We start from the raw sequence: 19689 nt of genomic DNA on the forward strand, positions 1-19689 counted from the left end.
AGGACTGCAAAAGCAGAAAGGGTTTCTAAACATGTCTAGAACACTTCATTTAAATGTAAAATATATTGTGTGAATAATTATGGTCTAGTGCCATTGACGGCGGTGGACGTCCAATCCATCTGACCATTGTTCTCCTGCACGGACACCCAACTGGCCTATTGTGGGGCCTCAAAAGACAGACACGTGCACCACAGCATGGAAGGGGATGAATCATGGTGGGCTATTCAGTACCGTGGACAGTTACCTCCCACCCTAGCGGAGGTCTCTCGTGGATCAGCTGACCGCGCGCGGGTACCGCCCCCTCCTCCCTCCCATCATGTACGACCACTCGGAACCAACGCATCCACACTTGCTGACTTCTTGCACTTGTAACAACAGGAAAGGACGACCACTATTGGTTGTTGTTGGTTTTTTTTATTTTTATTTTGTTTTTTGAACCCCTTAGTGGATCACATTTTGGGGCGAGAGAAGGATACGGCAAACGCACTGCAAAATGTTGCTCGAACACCCTGGCTCAAGTTGTCAGAATAACGCCAATTTCTCCCGCTACAGCGCAGGTCAGGGTAAGGCAAAACTATTTTTAAGAATTTTAATAGGTAAGGCAAATTTGCACAATTCAACTCATATAAACAGTGCATTGTATTTACTGCAACAGAGTTGCTTTAAAACTTTGCTGTTTTAACATTGAGAACACGTTTTGTTGTTGTTGTTAAATTATCACTTAGAACACTAACACTTTGGAAACAAACAGCTTTAACCTTTTTCATAAGTAACTATTTGTCTGCATCGACCGTCATAAACGTCTTATCCATTTGGACTATCAGTATTCAGTTTTAAATGGACTTATTTCACAATTGTTTTAGTTTTCTCACGGTGAGTTACTTTTAAAACCGGAATTAATTGATCTACTTGGTATTTTTATGAAGTGATTAAGTGTCTAACATCAGGCCATTTTTCTGCAAAACGACTTCTATTTTATTTCAAAGGTAAACAAAAAGCCTAAACTGCTTGTTTTCCCTCTATACATAATATTTTCTTTTGATTCTAAATGTTTCTCACGATTTCTCAAGTAAAAATCTCTTAAATATTAATGATGCCATTTAATAAGAAACAAGAGCTCAAGAATAGGAAAATACTAAATTCCATACAAATACGGCTGTGCTTTGGGCCTTTTTTCCACATAACCGTGCGACTCCTGCAGTAAGTACTTAAATGCATCACAAGATAAATACTTTTCCTATACAAAAATTTAAAAGCTACTATACTACTCATATTTCCTGACATTTTTGGTTGCCTTGCATGCGTGCGGGAGACGTTATGAATGCGTAATGAGCTCCTATTGTTGCACAAATGCCCGGAACAGATGTTGTGCGCGTTCTGTCATTTTACACCGCCAACGCCGCGCATGGTGTCGTCACGAGAACGAATATGGTGCATGAACACCCCCACTCTGACACCCCGCAAAAAGGGAAAAAAAAAAGTCCCTGCATGGCTCACCTAAGAGACACAAAGGAGAATGCATGCAACAGGTGTCACGTTGCTTCGGCCGTACACGACAGGTGGGACACCTGAACGGGGCGAAATGGACATGCGTCAGATGCGAGGAAAAAAATTCTCCAAAAAATGAAATCCTGAACTTGCCAAACGAATTATCAATTTGAAATCAGTAAAACAAAAGATATTTTGGCAATAGTTTTGTGAATTCTCCAAAATGAGTCCTTATACGTGAACACATCATTCCTTCCTAATTTTGGATTTTATATATATATATATATATATATATATATATATATATATATATATATATATATATATAATGGGATTTCATTAAAAATGAAAATATGTATTAAAATTTTTTTAAACCAATTAGCATATTCAATTTGTCATATGTGGTTCAATATATCTGAACAAATGAAAATATATTGCCAAAATGAACTTACCATGTATGAAACATGAAAATGAATATTAGTGACACAAATATGAAAAAAATCATGAACACCTAGTTTGACATTTTATATTGATTGTATTTATATCCACTACAAGTTCAATTAATCTATGACACACACCACTCAAAATCACTTGTTTCCCCCGCCAAACACATTCTATTAATTATACTTTATTTGAAAAACAACAACTAAATACAAATTATTATTTTCAAAAAGGCTTTACTAAAGTCCAGACGATTTAAATATGTTTAGTTGTTTATGATTTGTGCACATCACAAAGAACAGTAATTTGCAAATGTTTTCAAAAGAATATGATACAAAATTTGATATCATCAAATTTTAAAATTCAAGTAAACGTTGTAACGTTTGAATTAAGTTAATATTTCTTTTGCGAGTATTTCCTTTCCAGTTGGGTTGAACAAAATATTATTCAATTAAAGGTATCGCGAAATATAGTTTGTTTTAACAATATATCCCATGCACGATCATTCGTTTTTTTCCGCATTTATATCTTAAAAAGTGCAAGGCGGCTTTTAACCTTGCGGATTGCAATTTTCCCCAAAAAGATCTTATGCTAAAGGGAAAGCATGATGCATTAAATTATATTAACATTATTTTGTATTTGTGGTGGTTTCTCGCAGTTCCGGTTGTCATTTTCAGACCCCAAATTGTAAAACAATACATAAGGCATGTCATAGGATGAAAATCAAAATGATAAGACTCCAAATAAAGGGAAAAAAATGATATTTTGCCTGTCTTACCATATAGACACTTGCTCCGACGTGGCCAAATGGCGCAATTGATTTTAGATTCATCAGCATGCTTGCACTTCGCCTGATTTCCCCAGGCGCAATTTTGTGCCAAAGATCAGCGTCAATAAAATTCATTGGGGTGCAGTTTGCCCGATCAACATTGCTATTGAACAGCAAGCATCGGCCCCTAAATAAACACGAGCCTCCGAGGACTCCGCGACAACCCACGGAAAACCTCACGACTCCCGTGTGTTCAAACGCACTCGCGTTCAATTTCAAATGGATAGCCCCTGGAAATTTTTTATTTATTTTTTTAAATCAATTTTCTCTTAATTTTTCATTTTCGATAGCTGCGTTTAGAGGCCTTAATGCTTCCTTCCCTGTATTTAATGACAGTTAACATCACATGCCTGTACTAGTACACCTTATAATTTTAAGCAAAAAAGGTGTATTGTCTTACCATTACAACGCATTAAAATATAGAGATTAAAAAAAAAAAAAAAGGGACCATGCTACTAAATAGAAAAGATATGGAAAAAAATGCATTTTAATAGGAAAATGTTCCCAATTCACTTGGCGATCAACACACCTGCTTAAAATCAACCTAAATGGTCACACCTGCTTGCACTACCAAATCATTCGCACCAGGAATTTTGTATTTTATTTTTTGTATGTACGAATTTTATTTGTTATTTTTACATTAATTCATAAATATTTACATAAAATTTCCTCAAAATTATCTCATAATTTTTTTTAATACATACAGTATTCTTTGGTAACGTCACATTTTCCGACACGTATTTCTTTTTCGTGTTTTTTTTCCGTAGCTTTCAGTCGTGTTGTTGTTTTAATTTAAAGTATAACGCTTTTATTTAATCCTCCATGACAAAAATGCCTTATTTTCTAAACTATTTACTTACTCTGCGCTAAATTTATTTCTACTTGATTCTGTCTTAGAACAGTTAGGGGTTAAATCGTGTATTTTGTTGTTCCATTACTATGGATCATTTTGACTCGAGTAGTCTCTATTTTGTTGTTTTAATAATCAAGTGGAGCGAGCAAATGACTTGTTGGGGGCCTCCAGAATGAGCACCTGTCTGATGACGTCACCCGGGCTTCAAAACTCTGGTTCGGCTTCATCTATGTTGCATGGGCTGGAGGGCCACTCCACAAAGGCCATGATCAGATTCATTGTGGAGTTTGTTTTAATAAAATATAAGCTTAGGTCAGGTCTTGTGTGAAGTTTCTGATGTTCTCTCTTCACAATTTGAAACTAGCTGGATATTATTTCATTACTCATACTGTAATTCATTGCAATTTAATGTTGTTGTTGTTTTTTAATCAAAAATCATTATTTATTAATGACATGGGGTTAAAAACATCTCGTACATAATGATATTGTTGTGGGTGCGTGTTAATAATTGTTGTCAACCTAATGTGCAATTCAATTCATGTTTATTATCATTTTAAAAAATACACATATGTGCTAACATGTAAAAAAAAAAAAAAAAAAAAAAAAAGACTCGAATTCTGCTTAATTTATTATTGTTGTTGTTGTAATTTCATTTTGAGTGACTATAACCAAAGTGTATTATAGTTATACTACTCTAAGTGCTGCATAATTATGCACATGCTCATTTGCTGTCAGCCCTCCAATTTCAAATGGATTGGACATCTATTCGTGACAAGCTAAATTCAGAAGGATGTAAAAAGCTTTTAATTGTCAATGGCACTAATAGAGGTAATATCAAATCTGTGGTATTATATGTGAAGGTTTATACAATACATAGTACTGGGTAAGTTGGGGAAAAATTCAACATGTATGCAATAATTAATAGACATATTCATATTAACCCTTACCAGGGCAGTGGTCACTACAGTGGACATCTATACAAAAGTTATTATTGCCATTTTTTTCCAAAATTCATTTATATTATTTCAAACTATTCATATTTTTTTATATATCTTGCTAATTGCAAAATACGTGCAGGCAACACTAATTCTGCAATTGGATGTCACATGGGGGGCCACAAAATATTGACCTGTGGGAATCAATTGGCCCCTGGGCTGCAAGTTTTAGACCGCTGTCCAACAAAAAAATTAAGGGAAAATATTCTTGCATGAAATGGTTAATTTATTTAGACTCCACAATTGGCCCTTAAGATGCTTTCTGATATTTTTTAAATTTTTATTCACAAACAATGTGATTGAACAGATTGTGTTGTTCTTGTTGCGCACTTAATAACCAATTTAGCCAATTAATAGAAGAAGGTGCCTGCAGAATGAAATTCTGAAAAGCATAATATTTGTACAAAATACATACAGTATTGCTGTTTTTAAAACAACACTATTGAATATTTTCAGTGTTTCTTCATTTGTATGACCTGGCCTTCTTTTTGTACACCATGTTGCAGACATCCCAGTGTGTGCGGGCTGTAACCAGCACATCGTGGACCGCTTCATCCTCAAAGTGCTGGAGCGTCACTGGCACAGCAAGTGTCTTAAGTGTGCTGACTGCCATACTCAGCTGGCCGACAAGTGCTTCAGCCGGGGGGACAGCGTATACTGCAAGGATGACTTCTTCAAGTGAGCAGCATACTGACATCCAATACAAGAGCTGTATCAAAATGTCTGCCATCACCAAGATAATAATGCTCACATTTGATTGACACTCTATTTTGAACCCATCATAGAATTAATAGTCTAGCTAATAGTCTCATGAGCTTTTAAGGCAAATATTGAATACTGTATGTTGGCATTGCAATGATATCATGGGTTCTGCATTCAGTTCTGATATTGAGTAAGTGTATTTCATTGTTTCATTAAGATATGACAAAATAATCTGTTATGAATGTAATTTTGGCGGATTGTGTTGGGGGTGGGGGCAAAAAGGACATCTAGAAACTAGTCATTCAATAGCTTGTTCTAAGACAAAGAGTTTGTTTCTTTCTGAAGGGATTATTTTTTATTTAGGGACTGACAGCACTAATAGGGAGAGAGAAAAAGCTATGCCAGACAGTTTTGTAGTCTGTTTATATGATTTTTGTTAACAAACTAACTTTTTTTAAACACTAGATAGGGCAAGTGACTATTTTTGGTAATTAGAAAAAAAAATTAACACTTTAAAGTCGTGGCGCCTACATGTGTGGATAGCACATTTTGGATTTTGTAGGCCACAATATTTACACAATATTAATATTTGTGTTAATTTGGATTACAAATGATGCCAGATTGTATTTTGTTGTTTTCTATATATTGTTCATAAATAAATAAACTTATAAATTAATACAAATTAAAAAAAAAAAAAAATATATATATATATATATATATATATATATATATATATATATATATATATATATATATATATATATATATATATATATATATATATATAATACATTTAAGATGAATAACAGAAATATACTCCAGGTAGGGCGCCCAATGACACTCAAAAGTTTATTATTATTATAATAATAATAATTATTATTATTATTAAATTTGATAGTATAGAACTCATTGCTTAACATATAGTAGGACACAAAAGTAGAAAAAACAGCAGATTTATTTTATTAGGGAGTGGGACTGAAAGTAAAAGGCTACAATGACAATTTAGTTGGATTTTCTAAGAAATTTAGCAGTGGCAAATTACATGGCAACATGTGTTTACTGACATGTGTACAATGTATTTAGAAAAGTAGTAGCAAATAATCGTATTTTGTTGATCTGATGCCAAATGTAAACATAAATCAAGCGGTCGTGCAATCAAATTAGTGGAAGTTTGTCATATTTTAGTGGTTTGAGGACAATATGATGTACAAAACATAATGTAACTCTTCTGTGAGTAACACTTCCTTGGTTGCATTTGAGTACGTATTTACTCAAATTAGTCCAAGACTGGTATTTGTTTAGTAACTTGAGGCTAAAAGCCAGTAACTTTTTGAATGTATGTTTCCTTGATTACAATGTAAGAAGGAAGTTCGTCAAGGATTGCCAATGAGGCTGAATGTCAAACACTAAATTATTTTAATGAAGATTTTGGTTACAGTACTGATTTCTTTTGTTTGCTTTTTTGTTTGTAGCAGTCATGATTGCGTAAATTGGTAAAAGCTTACACTATAATTTAGTACAATTATGTGCAAGGTTGTTTACAAGGTGGAAGTTTTGTGTAGTAAGAAAATTAGTAAAAGGACTTTTTGGGGGATACAGTTTTCTAGCATGATAACATAATTTTACATGAGTTTGTAAGTACATGATAGACTTATCATGTTGTGATTATACCCTTACCTTTTTTGTGAGTAGCAACCTAGAACAATTTGTGTCTGTGAGAGCAAATAAAGAACAAAAACCCTTGAAAAAGCCTGCCTCCAACATACAATTTTTGGATACAGCTTTTGTATTAGATCTGCTACAGTTGCATTTAATGTGATAGTTTTAGTATTGTATCTCCAAGACGTGAACTGACAATCCTCCTTGTCCGCACCCCTGTCCCGAAAGGAGATTTGGCACCAAATGCGCGGCGTGTCAGCAAGGCATCCCACCCACGCAGGTGGTGAGGCGAGCCCAGGACTTTGTTTACCACCTACACTGCTTCGCGTGCATCGTGTGCAAGAGGCAGCTGGCTACGGGAGACGAGTATTACCTGATGGAAGACAGCCGCTTGGTGTGCAAGGCTGACTACGAGACCGCCAAACAAAGAGGTGGCCTATTGTTTTGTAGCTAGTATTAATGACCTTCATGTAAGATGTTTGCTCAAAGAATCTAAATATGGCAGAAAACACTCGTTTGACTTGAAGTTCCACTCTGAGACCCCCAATTTGACCAAATTCAGAATTGACCAATATGCATGTGTGATACATCAGTGGAAAGCTTAAAATCTATATTTTTTGAGGGTAGACAAATTTTGAACAGGAGGGCATTTTTTGACAACTTAAAAGGTCAAATCGGGTGAGTGAAAAATAGACATTTTTTAGATCTTTGACATTTTAAATTTCTCATTTAAAAAAGGTTTTGGACACCCATCCTGGTACAAAATAAATAACGAACACTTCAAGATGATCCCCTTTGTCTACTCTAGTCTGATAATCAAAATGCAAGCATTAAGACATGTAGGGTGATGTACAATAATAAAGATGTGTGAGTAAATGTAGATTTAATTTAGCCCTGTGTTTTATTTTACAAATAAACATGGCTAAACTGTGAGTTAGCTGCATAGTTGTGTACATTTTTTGCTTTGGCTTCATTTTAATCTGTGCAAAGAAAAAAACATTTCCAGGGGAATTATAGGGGTTAAATTCCAATGCCATAATATTTAAATTCTTTCAGTGGGCTTTTAATTTTTTTTTTTTTTCCAATTATGATTAAAGAATGTGAATGCATGACTGCTTTGACTGAGAATAAAAGGCTCCAAATGCATAACGGGAACATATAAATGTGAGTACAAAGCACAATCTATTTATTTATTTAGCCTTGAAGTCTAGGACCTAGTGTTATGTACTTGCTTAGTCTAAATACATGTCAGGCCGAGATTTGAGTGGAATAACACTTCTTTGTTCCGTGTGCTTCTCATCATATGTGCACACTATAGAGCACAGATTCGTTTTTACTGTGATACCACACCCACAAGGAACGCATGCCACACCCACAGGGAGCGCACAACTATGGCAACAGCAGTGTGACATAAATATGTTACATCTCCCCCCTATGTACTTCCTCAATCTCAGTACATTTAATCCCGAGACTTGAGTGGAACAACACTTCTTTGTTCCGTGTGCTTCTCATCATATGTGCACACAATAGATCCCAGAGATTCCTTTTTACTGTAATACCACACCCACAGGGAGCGCAAAACTATAGCAACAGCAGTGTGAAATGAATGTTACACCTAGGCTTTATGATTTAAGCATCTAATGTATCTAATACATCGATATCATCCCATAATAAGCAATCCAAACGGCAACAAGGGTCGAAAAGATAATTATAGCACACCAGTCAGTTAGCCTGCTGTGTCCATAATTCTCGCGCTAGCATTTGACTGCAATGTACGTCCTTTTGTGGCTTTCTGGTAACTCGAGGTGTGAGTCAGTGTGTCATTAAAGACACACTGATTTTAATGAGATATTATCACATACTTACATTGTTTTAATCCAAAAACTCCGTGTAGCATGTATGGATTTTATGGGTAAAACACGGTAATATAACAAGGGTCGAGATGTGGAAGTCACGGACAAAAAGGAATGGTCAAGATTTTCTTTTCCAAATATTTACCCCTTTGAACTTTTTTTTTTGTTTGTTTGGATCGATTATTTATCATCTAAAGTATCGGGGAAAATGCGACAGTAACAAATAAAATACAATTACGCGATAGTTATGAGGTAGATATCCGTGACCTTTTTACAGACACTATTTTTTTTCATTGTGACGTAATTTGTTTAAAAGCATAAAACATACAAATGAATCCTTTTTTTTTTAAGTTGTTTTTTTTTTTTAAACTAAATATTAAACATCAATTAATGATTTTAAGCTAAAAATGATAAACATTTCGAATAATAAATATTATGACTTACCTTCTTTTTATGGCTGGGCTGAAACAAAAGCGGTTGCGCGGTGTCTGTAAACGGGGCTCTCCAGGGTAAAACAGGCAAATTAAAAATAGTCCGGGGGCATAACGTACCATGAAACTGCTATGACAGCATATAGACATATTGTTCTATCAAACACAACAGTTATTTTGGCTTAAAATACAGCAGTTTATTTTAAAGAGAGGTGCAAAAGCAGAAACAGCCTTTTCAGCCTTGTGTGTGTTTAACTGCCATATGCAAATCACAATTTTCTTAGAAGGTTGGTAACAAAGAAAATAATTTTGCACCGACACCAATAATATGTTTTATGACAACATTGTTTTTTCTTTTAAAACAAAATTACTGCATATTCATTTGACAGTAAACTAATTACTATCATGGCTTGATCAGACACTGTCACCGTTGACAGTGCTAGACGTCCAAATTATTTGAAGTGGGAAGGTGGCAGCGAATGAACGAATCGCTGCCACCTTCCAACTTCAAATAATTTGGACGTCTATCGCCGTAAATGGCAGCAAACTAGTTAATGTTCAATACTTTTAAAGCCGTTTTAAAAGTAAGGAGGTTCTTGATCTATTTCCTGAATTTCATTGCTGTAAGTGCTAATATCCCGACATTACTGAGTGGTCAATGTAAAAACAGATCATTTTTAAAGCAACTCTGGTTCATCTTACGATATAACTATAAGAGGCCCAAAAGACCAACATTAAATTGTGGTGTACTAAATTTCACGCCACCTTTTTATCCGCACATCTGTTTTGTTTGAATATACACCCAAGTACTCAACTCAACTTTCGGCCCCCCAAAACCCACACGTTTATTTTACTAATGAAACAGTGCAATTACTCAGGGGAAGGGTGGGCGGCTATTTGCTGGATGTTTTGCCAACAGATGTGATGCAATTAATACGATGCCAGGTTTTAGTTAATGGGCATGCCGGGGTCATTTTAACTGTTAAACTGATCTCACCCTTGCAGTTTGGGCTAACTTGTTTTTTAATCACTTACGTTTAATTGGTTGCATTTGTAAGAGCGCCATAGGTCGTATAGCTTAACCCAGTGACTGCCATGGATTGAAGCGCTTCATCCCAGTAAAAATAGATTGGACGTCTGTCTCTGTTAATGACAGCTAATGAGGTATGCTACCTGAGAATTTGTAATATTGTATACTATATTATTCACTCCACATCCAAAGCTGTGGGCAAAGGCACCAGGCTACTACAACCCCTAGCAAGAACGATGGAATCACCAGTCTCGGACGAGCACTCACTCAGTTTCCTACACAGGTTTTCAATAGGCTTGAGATCTGGGTTATTTGCAGGCCATGACATTGACTGGATGAGTCTTTCTATAAGGACTGCTTTAACAGTTTTAGCTCTGTGGCATGATATATTGTCATCTTGGAAAATGACAAACATATTTCCAGTTGAAGGGAATTAAATCTTCGATAAATGCACAAGTTTACATTGAAATTTTAGACAGCTTTCTTATCACTTCAATTGAAAATACTAGTATGTTGTTTGTCATTTTCCAATATGAAAATGCATCATGTCACAGAGCTAAAACTGTTATAGCATTCCTTGGAGAAAGACTCATCCAGTCAATGTCATGGCCTACAAATAGCCCAGATCTCAACCCTATTGAAAACCTGTGGTGAAAATTGAAGAAAATGGTCCCGACCTGCAAGGATGACCTGGCAACTGCAATCAGAGAGAGTTGGCACCAAATTGATGAAGAATACTCATCAAGTCCATGCCTCAGAGACTGGAAGCTGTCATAAAAGCCAGAGGTGGTGCTACTAAGTACTAGACATGTGTTTGTGTTGTTATTTCTTTGTTTGTTTCTCATGATTCCATATTTTTTTCTTCAGAATGGATTGATTCCATATATATTTCCCTGCACTTGCTCTACAAAAGTAACATTTACTGACCACCACAATGTTTTTTTATTCATTTCTTTTAGTGTTTCTGAATGCTGAAGAGTTGCACTTTTAAACTAATTCATTATTTTTTTCTAGCTTTTTATCTGAGTTTGTTCTACATGAAAAAAATGTCTGAATGAGTGCTTGTCCAAGACTGGTGATTCCATACTTTTTCCTAGGGGTTGTATATGTTTTTTTCCCTCTTCATTGGGCATTCCATGGTTGGTGCGACTTAAACTCAGGTGTGACTTATCGTCCGGAAAATACGGTAATTCTGATATCTTTGCCCATATGCAAATATACCAATTTTTTCATGCTGTACAAACTCTCCGATTCCGTTACACTGTGAGTAGCATGGCTTTGCAATATGAACGGCTGAACAAAAAATTTGAAATATCGGGGGAAAAAATGGAATTAGGCATCACCCTAACCTTAACCCCGCAGTGTGAATATAGCCTTAGTTCTATTGCCCAAAACCCGTTTGTTTCCCACTGCCACCCAACCTTTTATGAGGGTTTGTTCTAGCTGTTAGTGTCTTGGATGAAGGATTTAAAATAGGTATTAAGGTTAGGATTAAATGGTTTTCCATGTTCATTCTGGTGTTAGAAAGTTATAGTTATCTTTAGGATGTCCCCTCTGTCCCGCTTGTATTCACATCATGCATCTCCTACTCTGCCCTTCAGAAGCCGACTCGACCGCAAAAAGGCCCCGAACGACCATCACGGCCAAGCAGCTGGAGACCCTGAAGAACGCTTACAATAATTCTCCCAAGCCGGCACGCCACGTCCGTGAGCAGCTCTCCTCCGAGACGGGCCTGGACATGCGGGTCGTGCAGGTAAGGTTTATTATGATCCATTAGGAAGCTGGTCCATTAGTGTACTGACTTCATTACGGTGGGACAATGGCCGGCCGAGCTGGCATCGCAGCACTTCCGCGAACCCCAACGCCAGGGTGAATTTACGGCGAGATGGAGCAAAATGAAGTCCACATCAAAGTCTGCACGGTTTAAGTGCAAGCTCGTTAACAATGGCGGTGCTGCGTATTGTCACTGAGGCCGAGGGGCCCCCACGCCGGCAGCCGTATATATTGTTTTATTTGCAAGGACAAACGTGGGGGACGGAAGCCACTAAAATGCTCCTCATTATTCCTTGAAAGGGAAGAAGGCAAGGAGAGTTCACCCGGGGCGGAATATCATTAAAGCACATGTAAAATGCCTTTTTGTACTTTACATGGGAGATTAAATGGCTAAGAAATAAAACTGTTTCACCCTCATTTTTTTTTTTTTTTTACTGTTATAAGCACTTCATATTTAAATCGCAATGAACCTTTTTTTTTGTGTCATGAAAATAGCTGCAAAAGTAACAACAGAAACCGTAACAAGAGATTAATGTTTGTGTCTAATAATTGCGTATCCAGTCAGGCCTCCCAAACAAAATGGATGGGACATCTTTTGCCCACACTAGTTCTTCAGAAAGCGCCGTGACTGTAATAAACAGATTTGGGCTGTTCGATTTTGTCTAACAAGAAAATCCCGATTATTTTCTCTGAAACCCGATTTTCCGATATCGATTACGATTTCTTGACAAAATAAAAATAATGACAAATACAGTATTCGGAATGTTTTCTACGTAACCTTATTATTTATGTCACACTGCTGTTGCCATAGTTAGGCGCTCCCTGTGGATTTACTGTGGATTACTGTAAAAAGGAACCTAAGCGATGAATCGTGTGCACATGTGATGAGAAGCACACTGAATAAAGAAGTGTTGTTCCACTCAAGTCTCGGCCTATATTGAGGAAGTACATAACAATGCAAATAAATTGAACTTGTTAAAACACAAAGAACAATCCCTGGGGATTAAAAGCATTTTATTTATACAAGAGACTCCATGTTTGATCTTAATTAAGTAATGAAAGAAAAAAGTGAATGTATCATTTGAAACAAAATCAAACATGAGAAAAGGTCGTCAGTCAGTCAGTCAGTCAGTCAGTCTGTAAACCAAATAGTCTGTCAGCAAGTTAGTCTGCCAACCAGCTAGCCAGCCAGTTAATTAAGTCAGTCAAGTGCAGTAGGTTCATGGTAATGTACTGTCACATTTCTCTCTAGTCTTACTATAAATTAATGATTAGTGCAAAACTGTCACTCAACAATAACAATATGCAAGGTGGCAATCACCTTGTCAACACAAACACAAATATACACCCCTGTGAAAATAACAAACAGAATGTTTATGAGCACCTCATCTTTACAAAAGATATCGGGTCAAACGCATTAATTGACCAATGTACAATGTGCATATAGATTTAATTTTCAAATGTAGACCTATGCATTTTGCCCAAAAATATTTTATTGTATTAAAACAAAAACAAAAAGAACCATGCCATGCTTTTAGTTATGTAATCTAGTAGCAGTAATCTTGACAGGATACCGAGACAGAGGGACAGACAGACACAGACACAATCACGCATACACACAAACCGAGACAGACAGACACAAACTAAAGCACACGCATGTACAATGGAACCTTTACATACGAATTTAATTCGTTCCAGGACCTGGTTTGTGTGTCGAAATGGTCGTATGCTAAGCGGGATTTTCCCATAAGAATACATTCTAATTTGCTTCATGCGTTCCACAGCCCAAAAACCTATGCCAAATCCTAAATAAATACTGCAGGTACAATTACAAATATCAATTACATATATCAACACAAATAAATTATATATAAAAATCGGCATAATTATAATGATGTAACGGATTGGGTTCTAATCTTGCGGTTGTGTTTTGCATGCTGCTCCTGAACTAGGCATCCCACAATTCAATTCAATTACGATTCAGGGCGCAACAATTCGATGATTGAACGTTGATCACGGTACTGACGATGATCACGATTGACGATGCATCATACATTATTAATTTATAAAGTAGCCGAACAAATTTATGTCCATTATTTATTTAAAATGTCCTAATGATTCAACAGGAGCGATGGAAACATTGCCACACACCAAAAAACTGCCCTTAAGCCGATTTATCTATTTATTTTACAAGAAAGTGCAAAAACTAAACATTTCAAAGGCAGTACTTATTTCTCTCAACAGTAAAATAAAATTTCCACTGATGGAATGAATTCCAATTTTTCTGGATATAAACAAAGTGCCTTCTGAAATAAGGCTATTTTTAACCAATATACTTTGTTTTCACAGATTTCTGTGCTATTTAGCATGTTTGTAGTGTTACCGCTGTACTTAATCCTGGTTTTACACATTCTGCATCCGGAGTAACTTTTAACCAGTTTACTGACGTCCACACCACGCTCATATTTTTCTATAATTTTCTTCTAAATTTCATTGGTAAGCATCACCTTTTTCCTTTTTTCACTACCTGCACTAACCTTCTTGAGACCCATGTTGATTTCTCTCACAAGAAAATCTGTGTGTGTCCGTCTTGCGGGAAAATGTTGCGACGCTGTCATAAATCGTCGTATTTCGAGCATGTTGTAATGTGTCGAGACAAATGACGAGTCAAATTTTACGTCTGATGTCGAAAGGATCGTATGTCAATGGGATCGTATGTTGAGGTGCCACTGTACTTTCATACTTGTGGTGTAGTGCAAGATACACTCAGCCAGATGTGGCGCTATATTATTGTCTGTCATTGTGCTGTACATGAAAGTGTGCAGACGAAGTAGTGTTGAACGTTTCAAGGCTGCATGTTTTATTTGACAATCCACTGAAATCCTTATACATATATAATAGGGCTGTCAAACGATTAAAATTTTTAATCGAGTTAATTACAGCTTAAAAATTAATTAATTGTAAATAATCGCAATTCAAACCATCTATAACATATGCCATATTTTTCTGGAAATTATTGTTGGAATGGAAAGATAAGACACAAGACGGATATATACATTCAACATACGGTACATAAGTACTGTATTTGTTTATTATAACAATAAATCAACAAAATGGCATTAACATTATTTACATTCTGTTAAAGCAATCCATGGATAGAAAGACTTGTAGTTCTTAAAAGATAAATGCTAGTACAAGTTATAGAAATTTTATATTAAAACCCCTCTTAATGTTTTCGTTTTAACAAAATTTGGAAAAATTTCATTCAAAAAATAAACTAGTAGCTCGCCATTGTTGATGTCAATAATTACACAATGCTCATGGTACTGAAACCCATAAAATCAGTCGCACCCAAGCGTCAGCAGAGGGTGACAAAACACCAAAATACACAAGTAACAAGTGGACATTACAGTGTGCTGTCATTTTAATCTGTTTGAGCGGGGGCATGTGCGTTAAATGCATCAAATATTTTAACGTGATTAATTTAAAAAAATAATTACCGCCCGTTAATGCGATAATTTTGACAGCCTTAATATATAACAATTCTTTAAGTACATCATGAGATAATACACTTACTCATGGCGTTATGCAACTTGTGTCCATAGTTGGCTTGTCAAAAGTAGCGGTTTCTCTGATAGCCATGGTTGTTGTTGTGCTTGTTGTTTAAGACTGTGCGCTCTCGTGGGAGGAAGCGGAAATGCAGAGGAAACTGTAGCGGCTTATATAAACCAAAATGGTACTGTTTTGAAAATCGAACGTACAAATTAGAATTTTTTTTAACATCGTTTTAACAAGAAAAGTCGGCTTATGTTCAAAATAAATTAATTGAACAGCCTTAAAACAGATGCCTTGTTTCTCCTTCTTAGGTTTGGTTCCAGAACCGGCGGGCCAAAGAAAAGAGGCTGAAGAAGGATGCCGGGCGCCAGAGGTGGGGCCAGTACTTCCGCAACATGAAGAGGTCGCGTGGTAGCTCCAAGTCAGACAAAGACAGCATCCAGGAGGAGGGCATGGATAGCGACGCTGAGGTGTCCTTTACAGGTACAACTCACTTGATTGATTTTAGTTCAGGTAAGACGGCACGAGAATCGATCCTTATCTGTATTTCCTACCCCTGAAACAGATGAACCTCCGATGTCCGAGCTCGGTCACAGCAACGGCATCTATGGCAGCAACTCCCCAGCCATGGGGGGCCGCCAAGGGGGCAACAACCATGCCTCCTTCCCTCTGGAGCACGCAGCCATGCCCTCGCAAGACCAATTCCATGACATGCGCTCCAACAGCCCCTACGGCCTACCCCAGTCTCCAGGTTCTCATCCGGCGCTACCTCGCCATCAGCCACTCATCACCAGCTTGGTATACCCAGAGTCGGGCCTGTCCATCATGACCCAAGGCGGGGGGATGAATCCTGCGGTGAGGGTTTCCATCGGTGCCGCCAACGGCCCAAGCTCAGACCTCTCCACCGGTAGCAGTGGTGGATACCCGGACTTCCCCGCTAGTCCTGCTTCCTGGTTAGACGAAGTGGACCACGGACAGTTCTAAATGCTCGATTCTAACTGGACTAGCTGTTTCTTTTTTTTTTTAATATTAATTTCGTCTGTTTTTCTTTTTTGGGGGGGGGGTATTGAAATGAAAACTGGTGAAAATCACCAATATTCCGTCATCGTTTTTGTTTGGATAGAGGACAAACTTAAAAAGCACTTGGCCTGATATTGTTTGGAGCAGTTGTTGAGGACAATATAAAGACTAGAGTTGCACCGATACCGTTATTTGGCTCCCGATACGGATTACGATTCTTAGCTGTGTGGTATCGTCCGATGCTGATATTGTACCAACACCATGTTTTTTAAAACATTTTTTGTTTTTCTTTTCATACATAATTTGTACACACTCTGTTGACCGTAAATTTGTTACTATCACGGCTTGCTAAAATACTCCTTAACTCATTGGCTGCCATTGGCTCTGGGTGATGTCCAGTCTATTTGAAGTAGGAGAGTAGCAATGGACTGGACGTCGACTATTGATAACTTCATTTCAATAGGCAGCAGAAGCCTAAAAAGACCTTCCACTCCCGCTTCCAAAATAGCCACAGGGCGGCCATGTTCGTAAGGGCGACATTCCAATCAAAGCCAATGTGTTTGATGTTAGAATTAAGTCATCACAATCATCTCTCAACTCATTTTCATCATGGTTAGGCATGTGCCGGTATGAGATTCTGACGGTATGATATAACCTTAAGCCCAAAAAATCACGGTATTGCAATCACAGCTCTAAAATGTGTTACTTTGAGATATAAATAAAAATAATAAACTTTTTTTCCATTGAACAGGATTTTTATTTTTCAAAACATGAGCAAACTGGAACATAGGTGTAATGTTAAGTTAAAATAAAAAAATAAAATGAAATATTATAAAATTGAAATGCAGTCCTTTAGGTGAGCTTAAACCCAAAGCCCAACGTTATTACCATCAGAACAAAAATATTTGAATAATTTTCCATAAAAAGTATGTGTGTATGTTTACACTATACACACTCTTTCTCAACACAGACAGTTGTCCAAGAGAAAAAAACACGTTTTACCACCGCTAGACACACTGAACACGCTGGAGTTAACTCTCGTTGTTGGTGGGAAATGTCCATGACAATGTTTACCAACCTTTAGTTTTGTATAAATGCGAAATCATATTGGAGGTATTGCCACCCTCCACAAAAATGCCGTCTGTAACGCCGTCTGTAACTTTTCTGTAGCCGAAGTATTCCAATACCAGCGATTTAATTTTCTTCGATGGGGGAAAAAGTTCTGGAGTCTTACCTCCTCCAGCCATCGTGTAGCACAGCTGACTCACTGACACTGAGCAACAAACGGTGGGGGAGGGTTGCTCGACCAAATGCTCGACAGTTCAGTTCAAACAAAAGTTTTTATTTTCCAGTTCTTAAGGTTCAAAAAACAAAGATAACAAAAAACAGCAACAGCGGGACACCAATCAACTCAGTAAACTCCACAAAAAAATGGCATTGGTTCAAAACATCAGTGGTCAAAAAGCGTTACACAAGTATATGGCGTAGGACAGGGCAGGTTATCAGACAAACCGACACGGGGCAAGGTTAGACGTTGGCTATTTATACAGAGGGTCACAAGTGGACACGATTTGCTTGATTTGCAAGAGCAGGAAGTAAAGCTGAAGTAAGGAGGAACACCACTACCAAAATAAAAGAGTCCTACATGAACCAACACAAAACATTAACAAGACTTCAGAGATTTGACAGGGTTGAGCCTTGCAGCTGCAAGTGAGGGATTTCTCTGTGCATTTTGGGACATAAAAAATAGCTAATCCCTTAGGGACGGTATGACGGAAAATTTTTGCGGTGTTGAAACCTTTACGTTTTCATACCACGTAATACCTTGAAAAGGGTAATTGGCACATGTCTAATCATGGTCAACGCATATGCTGTTTACGCAGTGGCTGCCATTGATGGCACTAGACGAACGTTTATTTGCTGCCACCCTCCCACTTCAAATGGCTTGGATGTCTACTAGTGATAAACTCATTTAAATTCACAGCAGAAAGATGATTGGACGGCACACAGTTGGACGTCTATCATCATTTTGGGAAGGGCAACAAGTACTTTTTTTTTTTCTTTTTTTACACGATGTGCGTTATTGGAGGCCGTCTTGGGCTGGTTGGAAACTAGATTTTGCAGAGTACGTATTGCACAGCATCGGCACGTTGATTCTTTACACTCCCTGATATCGATGACGTCATTTTAGTGCGATATCAATATTAGTATCCGTATCTGTACCACCAATAACGACTAAAAATTCGACATCCGTCAGCTCCTCCTTTTGCTTTTTTCGTCGTCTACGGTGTGTTCAGGTGCAAAAGTCTTTAAATGTCTGTTTGTTGCCAAATGTCAATATATATATATATATATACATAAATATACACATAATGGTTTATCATTGTGGAGACTTTATTTTTATACGAGGACCATAAAAGGAATCCAATGAGTCTTTAAACAAATGGCTAGATATCGTCGTGACGATAGTTCTTAGGGGTCCAGTTCCATCTATGCATTTGTGTGTCTTGTTCTACTCACAAAAAATTTAAAAAAGTATAAAAAATAAACAGAGGAGGTGCTTGCTGCAGCAACCCTGGGCTGTGATGTATATGTTTGTTTATGTGGGAAAATGTTTTATGTCTAATTTATTCCTTTATGGTGATGACCATGTTGATTATGATGAATCCTGATGAATGATGCAGGACTTTAATAAATTAATAAATTTGTCATTTGTTTGGCTTTCCTTGGCTGGATCATATTGTAATACATCAGGAGATGAACAGGATTCTTAACATTAACTCGTTGTCATTGATGATGATAGTCTCATTGGACGTCAATTGCCGTTAATGCCAGCGAATGTGAGTGTTTTTTTACCCATTTGCTGCCATTCACAGTGCTAGATTTCCAATTTATTTTGATTGGGAGAGCCTTTGCAGCCAGTCCTCTCAATTTAAATGAAGTGGACATCTATCGTTGTCAATGGCAGGCAATAAAAGACAAGAATGAGACAAGAATTACAAGAATGTTGCTATAAGATAGTGTTGCTGTAATTATTTAAATAACGTAACACTGAAAATA

The 19689-nt window shown here is 37.0% G+C and overlaps 2 protein-coding genes across 2 annotated transcripts in view; one reads left to right on the plus strand and one right to left on the minus strand.

The window, feature by feature from the left end:
• gpsm1b (G protein signaling modulator 1b) overlaps positions 1 to 1568 on the minus strand; it is a 114150-nt gene extending 112582 nt beyond the window's left edge. Inside the window, exon 1 of the mRNA XM_057818428.1 lies at positions 1498 to 1568. The gene's annotated coding sequence lies outside the window, so the exon portion shown is untranslated. The remainder of the gene's footprint in view (positions 1 to 1497) is intronic.
• Positions 363 to 19409, plus strand: lhx3 (LIM homeobox 3). The gene is made up of 6 exons (XM_057818429.1): positions 363 to 563; positions 5113 to 5284; positions 7196 to 7398; positions 11883 to 12034; positions 15921 to 16092; positions 16175 to 19409. Exons 1-6 carry the CDS (start codon positions 494 to 496, stop codon positions 16591 to 16593), a joined length of 1188 nt encoding a protein of 395 aa, XP_057674412.1. The 5' UTR covers positions 363 to 493; the 3' UTR covers positions 16594 to 19409.
• Positions 19410 to 19689: the final 280 nt, after the last annotated feature.

The sequence above is a fragment of the Corythoichthys intestinalis genome, chromosome 17 (assembly GCF_030265065.1).
Source record: "Corythoichthys intestinalis isolate RoL2023-P3 chromosome 17, ASM3026506v1, whole genome shotgun sequence".
NCBI lineage: Eukaryota > Metazoa > Chordata > Actinopteri > Syngnathiformes > Syngnathidae > Corythoichthys > Corythoichthys intestinalis.

Excerpts from the sequence above, each read along its gene's own strand:
- lhx3 (XM_057818429.1), top strand. The coding sequence starts at position 494 with ATGTTGCTCGAACACCCTGGCTCAAGTTGTCAGAATAACGCCAATTTC. Across the intron at positions 7,399-11,882 it reads CGAGACCGCCAAACAAAGAG|AAGCCGACTCGACCGCAAAA; the intron begins GTGGCCTATTGT and ends TCTGCCCTTCAG. Across the intron at positions 12,035-15,920 it reads TGGACATGCGGGTCGTGCAG|GTTTGGTTCCAGAACCGGCG; the intron begins GTAAGGTTTATT and ends TCTCCTTCTTAG.